The 16,618-nt window shown below is 35.8% G+C and overlaps 1 protein-coding gene across 3 annotated transcripts in view; it reads right to left on the minus strand.

Moving 5' to 3' along the window:
• The window catches only part of LOC122400445 (CCR4-NOT transcription complex subunit 6-like), a 358,835-nt gene extending 351,231 nt beyond the window's left edge, over positions 1-7,604 (minus strand). Inside the window, exons 1-3 of one of the 3 annotated variants that reach the window (XM_043401922.1) lie at positions 7,533-7,604; positions 6,275-6,590; positions 5,999-6,174 (exon numbers count right to left, since the gene is read on the minus strand). In XM_043401922.1, the coding sequence (XP_043257857.1) occupies positions 5,999-6,174; positions 6,275-6,582 (484 nt within the window). In that variant the 5' untranslated portion in view covers positions 6,583-6,590; positions 7,533-7,604. Of the gene's footprint in view, positions 1-5,998; positions 6,175-6,274; positions 6,591-7,413 lie in introns of all 3 variants that reach the window. The other 2 variants (XM_043401920.1, XM_043401921.1) reach the window with 2 other exon arrangements.
• Positions 7,605-16,618: the final 9,014 nt, after the last annotated feature.

Here is a 16,618-nt window from a genome sequence, read left to right on the forward strand (position 1 = left end):
AAACCAATTAAACAGGAAACTCTCGAATTTATCTCGTCGATAGACCATATCTGCCGACAACCAGGCACAATTGATGTTATTGGAAAACTCCGAAGACGGATGCTACTAAAATCACAGAAATTTATTACCAGCCGCTTCTACATTATCAAATTTAAATAATTCAGAGTCTTATCATCTCGGGAAGAGACAAAATCTTCCTTTGAATAATTGTTTTTTTTACAAAGGCGATCAGATTAAAAGTCTTCGTTAATTAGAAACTAAGAGAAATCAGTGGGAAGGAGGTCGAGTTTTATTGTCAAAAATAATGATTTACTCTGTTATATATGTACATATGCACGATCTTGCATTATCAAACTTGAATAATTCCTTACTGTCTCAGGAAAAGAAAGACAAAATCTTTTGATAAATTTCGATTACAGAGAATCTTGCATTAATTTGAAACAAAGAGAAATTTTATAAAGAATAATAGAATATTGTTTATAATTTAAACATTCTTAACGGGGAACAGTATTTAAAATTTCAGAATTATACGCTACCATAAGCAGAATGATTAAATACACTGGTCGGTGACCTCTGAATTTGTTACTTTACTCTTGAAGAGAACATATTACATGTAAATAATTTTGTGAATTTATGGCTTTGGGAGTACAAAACAAAAACACACTGTTAAAAGCGCGAGCGCGAGATCCTGGATTCGGTCGAGGGCAGTACTCGACCGGTGGTTTTAGGTACGGTTTAAGAAAGAGACGGGAGTTCCGGACGAACCAGGGGCTCTATACCCTGGGAACCGTAGGTGGAGGTTACGTGGGCGAACCAGGGGCTCTATACCCTGGGAGCCACGGGGTTAGATTTATAGGGAAAATGTAAAGTTTCACGGACGAACCTGGGGCTCTATACCCTGGGAGCAGCTAGAAGGAGTGGACGAACCAGGGGCTTTATATCCTGGGAGCCACGTAGGTTTTTAGGATGTTTTTAGGATCTTGCTCTCTGTCGTAATGGTACAACTCGAGCGGTAAAGGTGTACCGGATTCGTGAGATACCTCTAGCCTTACAGTTAATATGGTTCAGGGTTGAATTGAGTGAATAACACACGTGAGGAATACTACTTGAATATATATTCTTAACGATGCTCAAGTATAGTGATGGATTTACAAAACTGGTACAATTGCTAAGTTGCCTTGACGGCGAAAGATCTGTATCGGCTTTTACGCGGCGCGTTCGCGGGAGCTACCTCTCGATTAGTTTAATGGACACTCACTGATAAAACCGCTAAGGTAGGTACGTTCGTTGCTTGATGGGGATCATAGCCCGATCTTGCCCTGAGTGTCAAAGTAACGTCGTGTCGAGAGTTTTAGAAAAACTGAGCTCAAAGAGTGAGGAAACGCGGCCCTTATATAGTTGAAAATGCTCTGTACGAAGGCGGGGCATTACCATATAAGGTAGTGGAAATTGGGCCGGGTGCTCGCATACGGCATGAGTCAACCCCGTTCAAAGGGTTGTACGCTAGATGCTCGGGCCAACACCCAAGTCACCAAACGTTTTAGCCCCATACATGAATGATATGTAACAACACTTTCAAAATATATGCACTCGAAGTGAAATTTGTTATAAAATCAATGTATAAAATATATTCTACATTTTGCATATATTTGTAATACTAGTCCGAATAAATCTGCAATCTATTTACGTTTAATATTTTTAGTAATTTATATTTATTACTCCAATTTTTTATTCTAGATTGAACAGAATTTTCCTAAAGAGAATCCGAAACTAAGATTTAAATATTTATAATTGCCTCGTACGCTCCGAAAAATGAAATAAAATCAAAGAAACGTAAAGTCAAATTATTCCTCTTTGTGCATCCGTATATAACCGAGGAGCATAATGATTACATAAATTATATCCCAGGCATGAAAAACAAGTATTCGAAGACAGCTTCGTCATCACGGCAGAAAAAATGTCGTATAATCCGTTAAGTATGTGCTGGGGCGGCGATAGCGGACGGAACGGCACGCGATAAAATTTTACTGAATCGTGTAGCAATTCCTAATCCGTGTTTAACATTTTTCTCATTTATATTTAAACGAACACTATGTCGTACATCTATACACCCTGCGTCCTCCGAAACCTATACTGTTTGTAGATTATTTTTAATATTGTAACCACTAAAATTGGTGAATGAATGTTTATAAACTAATGAATAATTTTTATTGCAAAATTTCAGTCCCTGAAGGAGTTAATGAAAAAAAATTTGGGGTAACCTAATTTTTCAAACAATATCGTACAAAGTACGATGCAAGAAATTGAAAAAAATTTTGATCAGCCATCTTGGAATCTATTGTACCTAACCTAGCTTTCGTCGTTCATGTCTCATCAGCCATCTTGGAATCTATTGTACCTAACCTAGCTTTCGTCGTCTATGTTTCATCAGCCATCTTGGAATCTATTGTACCTAAGCTAGCTTTCGTACAAGATGGGCAATCAAATTCGCGGTAAATGGAGATGAATTTCAACAGCTCGCACAGAGAAGTCGAACAACCGGATGAACTTCGCGAAACAGACGATAACAATAACGGTAACGGTGATTGATAATATTGGCGTATTAGGTATTCGACATATAAAGATTTCCCGGTATACATGATGAGACCAGGAAAACAGTACCATAAACTATCAAGACAAGGTAATAGAAAATTGCTACAGTTAATGATTAAAGAAATTGAACAGGGCAATAATGAGAAAGACAACCGCAAATAGTCGTAAATTGACGCAAAACGTAAGGCCTCTTGCTGTTGAGGCAACTAAAGAAACATTGTTAAAGCTGAAGCGGATTTTCGATCTATGCAAATCGACACAACGTGATCCGTTTAATACGCAGTTTAGGAATATAAATCGTTTCATTAAAAAGTGATGTTTAATTGCTTTCGATGAAAGAAAATGACGAGAAAATCTGACGAACTTTTAGACACCCATAACACAATATACAGAGTGTTCGGCCACCCATGGGGAAAAATTTGAATGGGAGATTCTAGAGGCCAAAATAAGACGAAAATCAAGGATACTAATTTGTTGATCGAGGCTTCGTTAAAAAGTTATAGAAACACTTCGGGCTACACGGTATATTTTCAGCAAAGAATTTTTTTCTTGAAAGTACGTAGGATTTCGGGGGTATGTGTATTCACCAAAAATGATTGTAATTGACCCTCGCAACCAAAAATATTTTTTACAGAACGATTTGAAATTTTTTAATTTTGTCGAAAAATGTGTCCACCTACTTGAATTTTTTTCTCGAAAGTGCGTAGGATTTCGAAGGTATGTCTATTAATAAAAAAATGATTGTAATTGACCCCTGAAACTGAAAATAATTTTTTTAAAATGATTTGAAATTTTGTAATAACTTTTTATCGAAGCCTCAATTAGCGTCTTCAATTCGTCTAAAAAAACTCAATTCGTCTTATTTTAGTCTCTAGAATCTCCCATTAAAATTTTTCCCAGGGGTGGCCGAACATCCTGTATATTTTACACGAAAGTGATTTATCCGGTTGGGATAAACACCATTCCTTCGAAATACATATTTTTATTAGAGCTGTGTAATTTTAGCTATGAACTCTGAAAGTGAAATCGAAGTGTTCCCGTAAATCTAGTATTAAGAGCAGAAACGATCTATAGACTTCAGGAATGACTGATAGCATCGAGATTCTCGTGTAGAGAAGTTCAAAAGGAAAAGCGCTTGAAATCGAGAACGGCAATCGAAGCAAGTTTCTAAGTCGATGCCCTTTCGTAGAGGAACAAACGTGCGTAGTTTGAGCGTGATTCGAGATACGGGAGGAACAACCCCTGATATAAAGGAAGACAAAACAAAGAAGGCGGGGGGAACGATGATGACAAGGGAATATCCTCTGGAAGAGGGGAAATGACTGGCACGGTACCGTGGTGCCGAATAGTAAAAGTCGGAGAACAATGGATAAACGGAATGGTACACCCGAGACCTTTCAGGCAATTGGGTAACTGGCAAAAATCGTGAAACACAATGGCTAGAAGTACGCCTTCCCTTCTAGCCCCTTTTGCAATCCCCCCACGTTCCTTTAACCATTCCCTAACGTAACCACCCGTACACCCAACACGCCTGCGCCCCGACACACCCACTTGACCCCGAAGTTAAAAGAAATTAAATTATGTGGGCACTAATATGCTCTCTAAGACATTAAACGGTCTTTATAAGTCGGGCCTACTTGTTCCCAACGATGGACTGTGTGCAGTCCTTTGTAACGATCAAATGATATTTATTCGAATCTTTCGAATCTTCAAAAATACATTTCGAGTATCAGGAATCAGTATCAATACATATGCAATTCACAAGAGATAGAAATAAACTGTAGAGGGAAAAGTTGAATAGTACAATAGTGCCTATTTATCTACTTTATTTTTTACATAAGTGCAACTTTTTAATGAAATTGCATATTTTTATTTATTCGAATCGATTCCCCAGGTCATTCTGCGTAAAAAAACATTAGAGCACCTTGTTAAAAAAATCCATATTTCGTGAGATATAGTTTGCAACGCATAATACAACGCCATGGTCTGCACGGTCTCCAGATCTGAATCCTTTAGACTCTTTTTCACAGAGTTACCTCAGAGATAAAGTACATTCACTATCATTTGTTATTGCAGAAGACCTAAAAGAACGTATTAAACTGCACTGTTCTAATATAAATAGTGACCAGTTTAATCCTGTTATAAAAAACATTAAAAAACAATGAAGTGCGTACAATCCGGAAACGGAGTAAAAATATGAAATATCTCACGAAATATTGATTTTTTGAACATACTGCCCTAATGATTTTTTATACAGAATGATCTGGGGAATCGAGTCAAGTAAATAAATATATAAAATTTCATTTTAAAAAAAATATGCATTTGCAGGATCCTTAAAACAAACGCTTTAATACTATGGTGACTAAATCTACGCGGTTAAAAATCACCATACAGGATGTAACTAAAAAGAATTGTTGATCTAAAAATGATTAAGGATCTCAACAATAGCTACTATGGCGAGCCATCAGAGAATAGCGACAATGTTACATAACAATAATATTAATAGTATTTAATTTCTAATCAAAAAATTAAGGGCCTCTTTTTGTTCAAAATACTGTGAGATTAACTTCAGAGTACCACGCGAGATGACCGGAAATGTTTAATATAGTTACAGTCATAATCGATCAATATGTGCTCTTGTTGCATTTACTCAACACGCCACCAGATGACTCTGATCGAGCTTACTTTAAACGTAGTTTTACTTTATTGGTACACCAATTTAGTTTATTAGATACCAATATCCCCATGCATCTCGATTTGCCATACCTCGGTATCCGGACCAAAGATTGGCATCTACTTACACAAATGGCCACGCCAGATGCGCCATTCTACGTAATCGTTAGCGTCATTGGTAGTTTTGGTATCGGTGGTCGGGTGCTTAGCAATACACTTGCCCGTGTTCAAAATTTTTGTATAATGAAAGTCATCTAAGATCCAAAATAGTCTCCCTACTTGCTTTTTAATAAACTTTATTAAAATTTCATTTAGCATACGTTCTTATAAGTCATTTATAAGAGCATTCTATCTGGTTCCGAAAATGTAAACAATACCAAACATTTTCTCACTGTTCTACGTCCAAACGACATAAGAATTTGGGCCTGTAGCGAGAGAAAAGACTGTTCTTAGTATCGATACGCGCGCCACGCGAGCATAACACGAACGAAAAAAGTGAATCGCATATTCGAACTAACAAATTGAAATGTCGCCGGTTATTTTTGCTTGCTGAGGAAGTACATATTAATAAATTGTCAGAAGTAATCTTTTGACGTTGAACGTCCTTCAATCCTTCACAGACAAAGTAGTGTAAAGCCACATTAATAGTTTACACTGAACGCATATACGTGTCGATCGTCCATAAAGCATTAATAAATAATTGATTAAATAAAAAGAAACTTCATCTGTGTACCTTGTAAGTTGTCCAGCATATACGATAGCAGCTTGTGGGTTCCAGAAGGTTCTCCATACAGTGACAGTACTTCCTTGCTGAGTGGATTGCCCTGAAGTCCAAGCACTTGTAACTGGAACAACTTTCCTAGTTCGTACGGTAACACGCGAAGGTAATTTTGATTCAATAACAATTCTCTGAAACACAAACGGAGTTTAACATAATAACGTTGATATTCGATCTAATTTGAGAAATGTTAAAATAATCACATTAATTAATAAAGATGAAAATCCATACCTGAGGTAGATGAGGTCCCCCAGTTCTGCTGGTAAACTGCGTAATTTGTTGCTACTGAGATCTAAAGTTCGCAAATTGACTAACCGTCCAATCTCGGATGGTATCCTTTGCAAACTATTGTCGTTGAGATATAAAGCTGTCAAATGAGTTAACTGCCATAAGTTTGGGCTCAAATTTCTTATACTGCCTGTTATCTCCAACTCCGGCCAATAAGATTTCTTCCCAGAGTTTGCATCCTCTGTGGACATGAAAGTGTGAGTACGACGTGGGTTTGAATTTTCATACTTGTCCTTGTGAATGCGGGACATCTTAAATCCTGGAAGAAAGAAATAAATCTTAAATAATTGATATTACAATTATACGTAGACTATATTCTATATTAAAATTAATACGGTAGAAACAAAATTAACCTATGTAATTTTATAATACTATAGTATACCAATTACAACATAAACTAAGATCGTTTAAAAAAAATGCCTATACTAAATACAAGTATTTCACAAAACAAAAGATTCCTTTAGAATATTCGATTTTTTCATTGCATTCATGAAGATTCACAAAATTAGAATACTACCAAGGTAAGTCGTAGAAGAAATTATATAAAAGTGCATAAAGGATATAAAAATTACAGAAACATTTGTTCATTAAATAATCTCCCTTAATATCCTCTGTAAACATATTACTGTCAGAAACGTTTGATTATTTAAACAGAAAAATAGAGAACTGTGTATGTTATTTACATTTTATCTACATTATGCTAACATAATAAAAATATATATATGTATTATAAACAATGTTTACTATATCACAATTTCAAGTAAAAGCATAATATTGCTCGAAAATGGATTATTCGATTCATATGTATCATTTAATAAACCTAAGTCAGTAGTTCCATAACCTATGAAGTAAAAGTGTAGATTATTCGAGTGCCTCATAACCCGAAGGTAACCTCGTTGTTTCTTAAAAATAAATTAACTAAAAGAGATTTAGAAGCTGTTGGTGTGAATTTTAAGTGATGGTTCGTACAGTAGCCTCTATTTTTTTAACTTGAACGATCATTCTTCTCTACACAGTTCATATGTTGTGCACGACAAGCCTTGGCGTTACAATACATTTCTCCGAGTCGATATATTTCCTACCTTTTAAATTTAATACGAAACCTGAAGGAAACTGTTACGCACCTTCATCTACCTCTTAGCACACACGAAACGTACGAGAAGTTGATACCGAATGAAAATTTACGCGTAAACAAAACTACCTTGACAAACACAAATCCTCCATTTATCAACTGCATTGAACGCAAACTATAAGTGATCCTGATTGGTCGTGTCACTACCGAATCTTCCCGAAGCAGCCGACGCGGCTGAATGATCGCCTAATATCAGACTTTTACCAAAACAAGAATATCTAGGGACTTTCAGAAATATTCATACTGTTACGCTATCGCGTGAAATGGGTTTGGTACACACAGCGCCGCGACGGAAATTGAATGGAACTCGATTAATCACTATCGAGTGCGCGATTCAAGCGAGCGAGATTCAAACGAACCAGCGTATTATAATGTATACAGTATTTTCACTACATAAGCTCAGAACTCGTCCACGATATAAGCAAATATCGTATCCCCTCTACTTATTCCCACTGCGTACCGTTAGAACCCAGCATTTGCTGTACCGGCGAGTGTGCCTTCCTATGGGCGGTTCCCCAACATAGCGGCACGCTTGACGGTCGGTCCTCGAACATTGCCATACGATACGGGTTCAAATTACTAAGGCAACACTAGTGCAATGATACAAATTTTTTAGTTTTTCTTCTCTTGTTTTGAAACTATTAACATGTCTGTGACAGTTTTCTGATTTAACTAAGATCAAGTACAACATAATTTTTATTATTGTTTTTCATAAATTATAATATACATTTGTCCTTTCTTTAAAGTGTCTACCTCATCTGAAAAAAGGAATTGTAATTTAATTGACCTATCATTTATTTGCTAAAATCGTGAGACAACTCAGAGTAAAATAAGTTGGTTAAACAGTTCAAATTCGCAAGTTGTATCTTTTTGAGTCATATCACTACTGCAATAACCGAGCGATACATACATATATGTACTGAAGTTATGACACGATTTAACTAGTACATATAGAATATTAAATCAACAACGAAATTCATCTTTATTTTTGTTCTTCCTTTTTTCAAACTTCATCAACATATTCGTGACACTTTTCTGATTAAAATGACACCAAATACGATATACAATTTATATCCTATCTACTAATGCAATAAGCGATCAAAGGCATGCATCGTTCAAGTGACTCCACGCAGTGTGGCCAGATCTGGCATCAGTGTGGCCACACTGTCTGGCATAATTGAGTGCATCGAAATCGACAACAGTGACGACGAACTTCCTTAGCGTCTAATGGAGTGGTGGGGATAGCAGGCATACACTACCGCACGAGCCACGTGTACGTGAGCTCGGCACTTCGCACAACTTCGGGAAATCCATAAAGAACGCTAGTGTGAGCCTTTCCTTCTTGCTCTTGTAAAAGACAAAACAACTGAAATACGACCTCGCGATAAGTGGCATACGATTCCAAGCCTCGACTGTCCCAGCATTTTTACTTTCCGACCTATGTAAGGTATAAGGAAAATAAAGTATCATAATGGAAAAAAAATTTCGAAATTTTTTTTTAGCGGAAATACACGTTTTAGGACCCCCTCATCATATTGTGACTACTACAAAAAAACATATTTTTTTTTTGTTCCTGAACGAATTTCAAAGAAACAACATTTAAGTTTTATGTTCTCGTTTTAAGGTCTCATTATATTTTAAGCGTGATCAGCTCCCATATAATGATGATTATACGTTTTTAGTTTTATAATTATTTCGATACATACACATCATTTGTAACAAATTTTTAAAGCGATTTATATAAATCTTAAGAAGGATTAAGATCAAATATATTTTTCTCCTATCTTTTCTAGAAAGGAAAAATTAAACGAAATCTTATGCCTTGCATACCTACCTAAACCACATAAAAAACGTATTCCACAAATATTTTAGAATAATGTTGTTCAAAGCAGTCTTACTCGTAAAGGGTTAATTAAGGGTTAATTAAAATGAAAAACCACTCTTAGCCAGTACCGTGCACGCTACAGAAATAGATTACTACTGACTTTTCCCACTATGTTTTTTAATAACCGTATCAAATTGTTACACACAATCAAATGTTATATATTAAACTTAACTTTACATAACAAAATAATTGTAACGATAGGTAAAACAATAACGTGCACGCTACCGTTCAATGGAAACCACGGGAAGGTGGTGGTCACTTCCATCAGGAGGGAAATGTAAAAAATTGTTATTTCTTTGTAACATTATCACATGCCATATATTAAAATGTTTTTATTAATGTAATGAAATTACAATATAATGAAAAACTAACTCGTGAATGCATTAATTTTTATTAATATACACACGAGCCATAAAAATGGAAAAATGATATAATTGTTTACATTTCCAAAGGATGGGATGTCGGGATAGGACGTTTGCGATTAAGCTGGCACGTTATGTCGTGCATTGTTGCTCTTACGGTACCGTGACGTAAGTGTAACAAGGCGCGACATTCTACGTCATAGCCACACTATCTACAGCAAGCAATTTCACTAACTAAAAATATACGGCAAAATATAAGCAAATAAATGAAGAAAAAAATGATAGTTAGAGCAAGCAGAATAGTATTTACAGCAAGCGAAATACGTAAAAAAAGTAACAACGCGAGACAAATTGAACGACTATTTACATATTAGCGATGTCCAAAAAAAAATATTTTGGACATCACTAACAAGACTGCGGTTGCAGTGTAAGCGCTTTCGCGTGACGTTATGGCACATACATGCATCACACCTTGTTGCGCCTACGTCGCGGTACCGTTGACGTAACAAGACCAGTCTACCGCGACGTCGCATGAAAACGTTTATACTGTCATTGCAGCCTAATAGTACGAATTTACTAAAGAGCTTTTCTCTGGAGAGAAAAATCTCTCTAGAGAAAAGCTCTGTAGTAAATCGGTACCTTAATTTTCGTCATATGACGTAGCGGGAAAATTCTCAAAGTTATTGTCATATGTTGCGTTTAATCTTAAATTACACTTTTGCTTCTTAGCAAATCTATGATATAAATTTTTGGAATACAATAGAGCTAGATGATCGTCATCTACCTCCATGGGTTGAGAGTTTTCCCTCTGCGCCTTTAACGAAGATTTCACAACGCAAATAGAGTTGACGCTGACCGAAGAAAGTTTATTCCGTTTCTTTGATTTTATGTCAGGTAACATGGAAAACAATCTTTCTGCATCGGCATTGGAATTTGGAAGTGATCTAATTGTATTTACTAATTTCATCAATTCAGGAAATTTAATTTTATAGTCCAAATTTCGCGTTAATAAAATTGTTTTCCAGAAACCATCGAATTTCATCTCGATAAGCGTCTGTCTACCTTTCGTTGTAAATTCCAAAGGCAATACTGACCATTCTGTTTGCAGTCCTTCTTCGTCGAAACCGCCGAATTTCTTAGCGATTAAGAGAACATTTCTGAAGGAAATGTCTCTATTTGTATCATTTAATATAAAAGTTGGTTCAAAAACATACAACATCCTAAGAAATTCGTCATCGATTGCCAATCGACGACGAATTTCGTTTGCAGCTGTAATATAAAACATTAAACAATTTTTCCTTACGGTTTCTACGATGTCGGACTTGCCTTCTGCATTCAGTTGATGCAGAAAATTAAGACACTCTGTTCCTAAATTTATACTATTAAATGGGAGTTGATTTTCGACTACAGAAAAATTCATCATTCTTACTAAATCCATGTGTTTCAAAAGCTGCGGTTTCAGAAAATTGCGTAATATATCGCATAAAAGTTCTGCCGCAGTCTTTTGAAGCAAATGAATTCTTGTCTCTTGAGTTTGAAAGAAAATGCTAAATTTATAAAAAAACTCAAGAGCGTAATTTAGAAAATAAAGATATGCTTTGGCCTCTGGATTTTGCATCGAGATTAACAGACGTTCCCCGGACTCTGATTTCTCGCTTATTGTCAATTCTTGCAAAAAAAGCAATACAGAGTCCCAATTCTCTAAAAGTGTAACTACGGATGTATAATGCGATAACCATCGCGTAGAACACAATTTTAAAATTTTTCTGTCGGTTGTTTGAAAACATTGCTGAAATTCGCGGAATATAGCCGAACATTTGGGACTACTGTATATGAAAGTTGCTACTTTTCGTAACAACTCCTCGCATATGTCTGGAATGGTATTGCACGCTTCGCGCACTACCATTGCAGACAGATGACACGGACAGCAGACAGTCAAAAATTTGTCCCTGCATTTTGTTGCAAGCTTTGTCATAAAGGACGAGTGTCGCCCTGTCATGACAGCAGCGTTGTCACATGACAACGCGACAATATTTTCGAACGGAATTTCTCTTTCTATCATGGCAATTTCAAATGTTTTAAATAAATTATCTGCGCCACAATTTCTGGCATCAAGATGTAATAATTCTACCAATTCCGTTCGAACATCCAAAGTCTCGGGTGCAACATAACGAACAAGAAACGTCATCCATTTCTCGTAGGTCGAGTCGGATGTTTCGTCAATATAAATAGAAAATTTAGTGTTTTGTAAAACACTAGTAATACGTTTTGTTTCTAAAGGATACAAAACGTTTGATATAATATTTGAACACTTTGTTCGACCGAACGACATATGTTTCAAGACATCAGGATCTTGCCCAATGTCTTTGAAAACTTCAAGAATCGTCTCTGGGGTTCGATACGGAATATTTTTTTCGGCTATTAATTTGGCAAATTTGATTTCCGCGGATTTTATCCTTTCATCCAACGACAGAGGCGATTTTTCGGATTGCGTCGTAAAATTATTATTCAAATTGTCTGGGTTATCGTTACTCTTTTTATAATTCTCAATGTGACACTGAGAATCTGCATGATTATAAATCGTCGATAATCGACATGAAAATTGTTTGTTGCAAACCGAACAGAACCATGAATAAGGGTCGCCATCGACTTTATGCAACCATGGCTTGAAATAATCATTCTCAAGCCATTGAGGCATGAAAGTCCTTTTAGAAGTACTATTTTTTTTATGACACCCAGACTCTCCGTGTCTATACACGTTTGAGGAACCGCAAGAATAAGACTTATTGCATAAAGTACAATAAAAACGACTTCTATCGTGGGGTACTGCACGTATCCATGATTTAAATCTATGATCATTTATCCATGAAGATAAAAAACCGCGCTTACACTTATTCTTCGATTTCACAACCGTTTCCATGATATAAAAGCAGAAAAGCGAAAGAACAGAAAATTACAGAATACCTACGCGAAAGCTTTTTTTCAATTTAAATGTCTCAGAATGACCTACGGCACGTACCTTTAAATTTCTCCTGATGTTCGTCCTCGTCGACCGAATTCAACTGACTCAAGAGAAACAGCAGTGGCTCGAGCTCGTGGCGATAGTGTTTTGTTTATACTGCTCGCGCATCGATGGGCCGTTGAAATGCCCGGACGAAGAAAGGACGTAGATATATATAGCCCAGTTCCCATAGGTTTTTAAAAGGCAATAATTAGAAATAAAGCTCTATTGAATGAATAGCAGTATATAGACGTCAATTTAATATATTTCATTTTGCAGAAATGAATTTAGAGGGGAATCAAAAAAAAAGGACAGAAGAATATAGACGTTCTAATATATGGCATGTGATAATGTTACAAAGAAATAACAATTTTTTACATTTCCCTCCTGATGGAAGTGACCACCACCTTCCCGTGGTTTCCATTGAACGGTAGCGTGCACGTTATTGTTTTACCTATCGTTACAATTATTTTGTTATGTAAAGTTAAGTTTAATATATAACATTTGATTGTGTGTAACAATTTGATACGGTTATTAAAAAACATAGTGGGAAAAGTCAGTAGTAATCTATTTCTGTAGCGTGCACGGTACTGGCTAAGAGTGGTTTTTCATTTTAATTAACCCTTTACGAGTAAGACTGCTTTGAACAACATTATTCTAAAATATTTGTGGAATACGTTTTTTATGTGGTTTAGGTAGGTATGCAAGGCATAAGATTTCGTTTAATTTTTCCTTTCTAGAAAAGATAGGAGAAAAATATATTTGATCTTAATCCTTCTTAAGATTTATATAAATCGCTTTAAAAATTTGTTACAAATGATGTATATGTATCGAAATAATTATAAAACTACAGACGTATAATCATCATTATATGGGAGCTGATCACGCTTAAAATATAATGAGACCTTAAAACGAGAACATAAAACTTAAATGTTAAGTTTCATTGAAATTCGTTCAGCCGTTTAGACGCAATCATGTCAATAGCATAGGAACAAAAAAAAATATGTTTTTTTGTAGTAGTCACAATATGATGAGGGGGTCCTAAAACGTGTATTTCCGCTAAAAAAAATTTCGAAATATTTTTTTCGTTATTGAAATTCACTTAGTCGTTTAATGCATTCATGTTAATAGCATAGGAACAAAAAAAATATCGTTTTTTTCAATAGTCACAATATGATCAGGGGGTCCCAAAACGTGTATTTCCGCTAAAAAAAAATTTCGAAATTTTTTTTTCGTTATTGCAATTCACTTAATGTTAGTCGTTCAGGAACAAAAAAAATGTCTTTTTTTTAAATTGTCGCAATATGATCAGGGGGTCCTAAAACGTGTATTTCCGCTAAAAAGAAATTTCAAAATTTTTTTTCATTATGATACTTTATAAATTTCCTTATACCTTACATATAGGTCGGAAAGTAAAAATGCTGGGGCAGTCGAGACTTGGAATCGTATGCCGATTATCGCGAGGTCGTATTTCAGCTGTTTCTCTTTTACAAGAGCAAGAAGGAAAGGCTCACACTAGTGTTCTTTATCGATTTGCCGAAGTTGTGCGAAGTGCCGTCTCACGTACACGTGGCTCGTGCGGTAGTGTATGCCTGCTATCCCCACTATTCCGTTAGACGCTAAGGAAGTTCGTCGTCACTGTTGTCGATTTCAATGCACTCAATTATGCCTGATCTGGCCACACTGACTCCACGTCAGCTGTATCGAAACACAGACGATGTTTACGGGAGCCTATACAGAATCAGTATTTCATTCTGCGACCTCTACCAAAAGAGGTAGAGGTCGGAATTAGAACACCGATTTCGTATAGACTCGCATGAACATCGCTGACTCGAAGCGAAGGAAGCGATAGCAAATTCGGCGATGCTCGGGCGCTCAGTCTCTCTTTGTCATATGCTTGCTGTTCTTTTCTACACTCGCCGCCTCCAGTAGGCGTCAACAAAGTATCAAGAATCGTTTCTCGTCCACGCTGTAGACGAGCGTTGAGCCCCGAGAGCGTCGCTTCTATGTATACAAGAGACCAGAGATGCCAGAAAAGCACCGCCGGGTGCACACGCACACATGCCAGATACGCGTACGTGAGCTCGTGGAGTTTCGGAAAGTCGACAAAGGCAAACTGACGCATGCCCTCTTTCTCTATTCTCCGAAGCTGCCCGAAGTAATTTCGGATCGCCTCGTGGGAGTCGAGAGAGAAAGGCTCACATTTGCCTTCTCGCTCTAAACAACTGAAATCCGACCTCCCGTCAACGGCATACGATTTGGATTCTCGAGCCGAGATTCTCGACTGCCCAGGCATTTTTACTTTCCGACCTATGTAGGCGCACATAAGCAAAGTACCCATAATGAAAAAAAAATTTTGTAAAATTTATTTTACGGAAATACACGTTTTAAGACCTCCTGATCATATTTTAATTATTGAAAAAAAAGAAATTTTTTTTTATTCCCATGTATGAGCACACATATGTATATTATTAATACGATTTTTGAAAATCAAAATACTTTAAGATTGAAAATTAATAAATTAAAATGAGATTCCCCTCTTTACCAGTATTGTGCACGCTGTGGTATTTTTCAATAAGAAGAGTACTTACTTTTATAACATAAACAAAACAGTAGAATTAATAATTGCAGAAATTAATTAATAATGATTTTCCTCGATTGTTTTGAAATAACCGTATCAATTGGTTATGACGAACTAAATAGAACTAACTAGAAACAAAGGAAAAGTGATCCCGTTTGCCAGTTTAATACAAAGTATGGGTTGTATCTTAAATTTTAAAAGGACATAGTCGAATATTTTTAAAGGTACAAAACATAGCGTTTCATTGTAGAACAGTAACATAAGTTAGCAGGTAATGTCATAAAACTGTTTTTCCCAGCTATATCCCTTTTTACCTGAAGTATAAGGTAAAAAGTACGAGCTACAAGGTACGACTATCCGAAAATCGTTCACATTTTATCAATGTAAATGAAGCGGCCTTTCCATCAGAGTTAAATACAAAATTTTGTAATTTCTGTGAAAACAAAACTTTCAGTAAATGTACGTGGTGCTTGAAATTTTTATGTTTTGACTGTTTTTGTGAAAAGTACCATCCAGATTCATGTACTTCGTACATTGAAAATAACATATGTTAAATGAAATCGGTTAAATTTAACTTTAAAAAAAAATATTCGAAGGTCAGACAAAAATATAATGTCATATTTAGTGTACGATTAAAGTATGATTGAAAAAATAAAAAAAAAAAGTTCAAGCAGGGTTCGAACCAGCAGAGCAGAAGAAGTTCGGAACTTGCAGGAAAAGACCTCATCACTCACGCCACGCTGATTAGTGGTGAACATAGTTCTATTTCTGAAAATAAGTACCTGTAATAACTTTAATAATATCTCAAAGTAAAACCTAACCCAAAACCTGGTACCATTCCAATTTTTCCTTGTTAGAAACGAGTTTTCAATTTGTCTTAGCGAAAATCGCAATCACATTTTGCACATTATTCTAAAACATTTGTGGTATTCGTTTTCAATGCGATTTAAGTAAGCATGTAATGTATAAGATTTCATATAATGTTTTCTTTTCTAGAGAAGATAGAGAAAAAGTTTATATAATTTTTTTTATATAAAATTTAATTCGTCCTAAGATTTATATGAAACATTTAAAAGATTTTTTATACATTATGCCTATATATCGGAACAACTATGAAACAAGAGGTATAATCTGTAAGGAGTGTATGTGTGTGGCTAGGAGAACCGTTATCGTTTGCGTCGATAGGAGTGTTTAGTCTAAGCTAGAGTAGGTATCGAGTGAGGTGTTTAGGTTTAAGCTGAAATACGTTTTAGAGACTGCGTCTCGAACGTGCGTTTTGTTTAGATCATTATTATAAGATAGGAATAAGGAAGGGTCGACTTTGAC

Source organism: Colletes gigas, unplaced genomic scaffold, assembly GCF_013123115.1.
Source record: "Colletes gigas isolate AHSC1104 unplaced genomic scaffold, ASM1312311v1 Colletes_gigas_Sc00018, whole genome shotgun sequence".
In the NCBI taxonomy this organism is placed as follows: domain Eukaryota; kingdom Metazoa; phylum Arthropoda; class Insecta; order Hymenoptera; family Colletidae; genus Colletes; species Colletes gigas.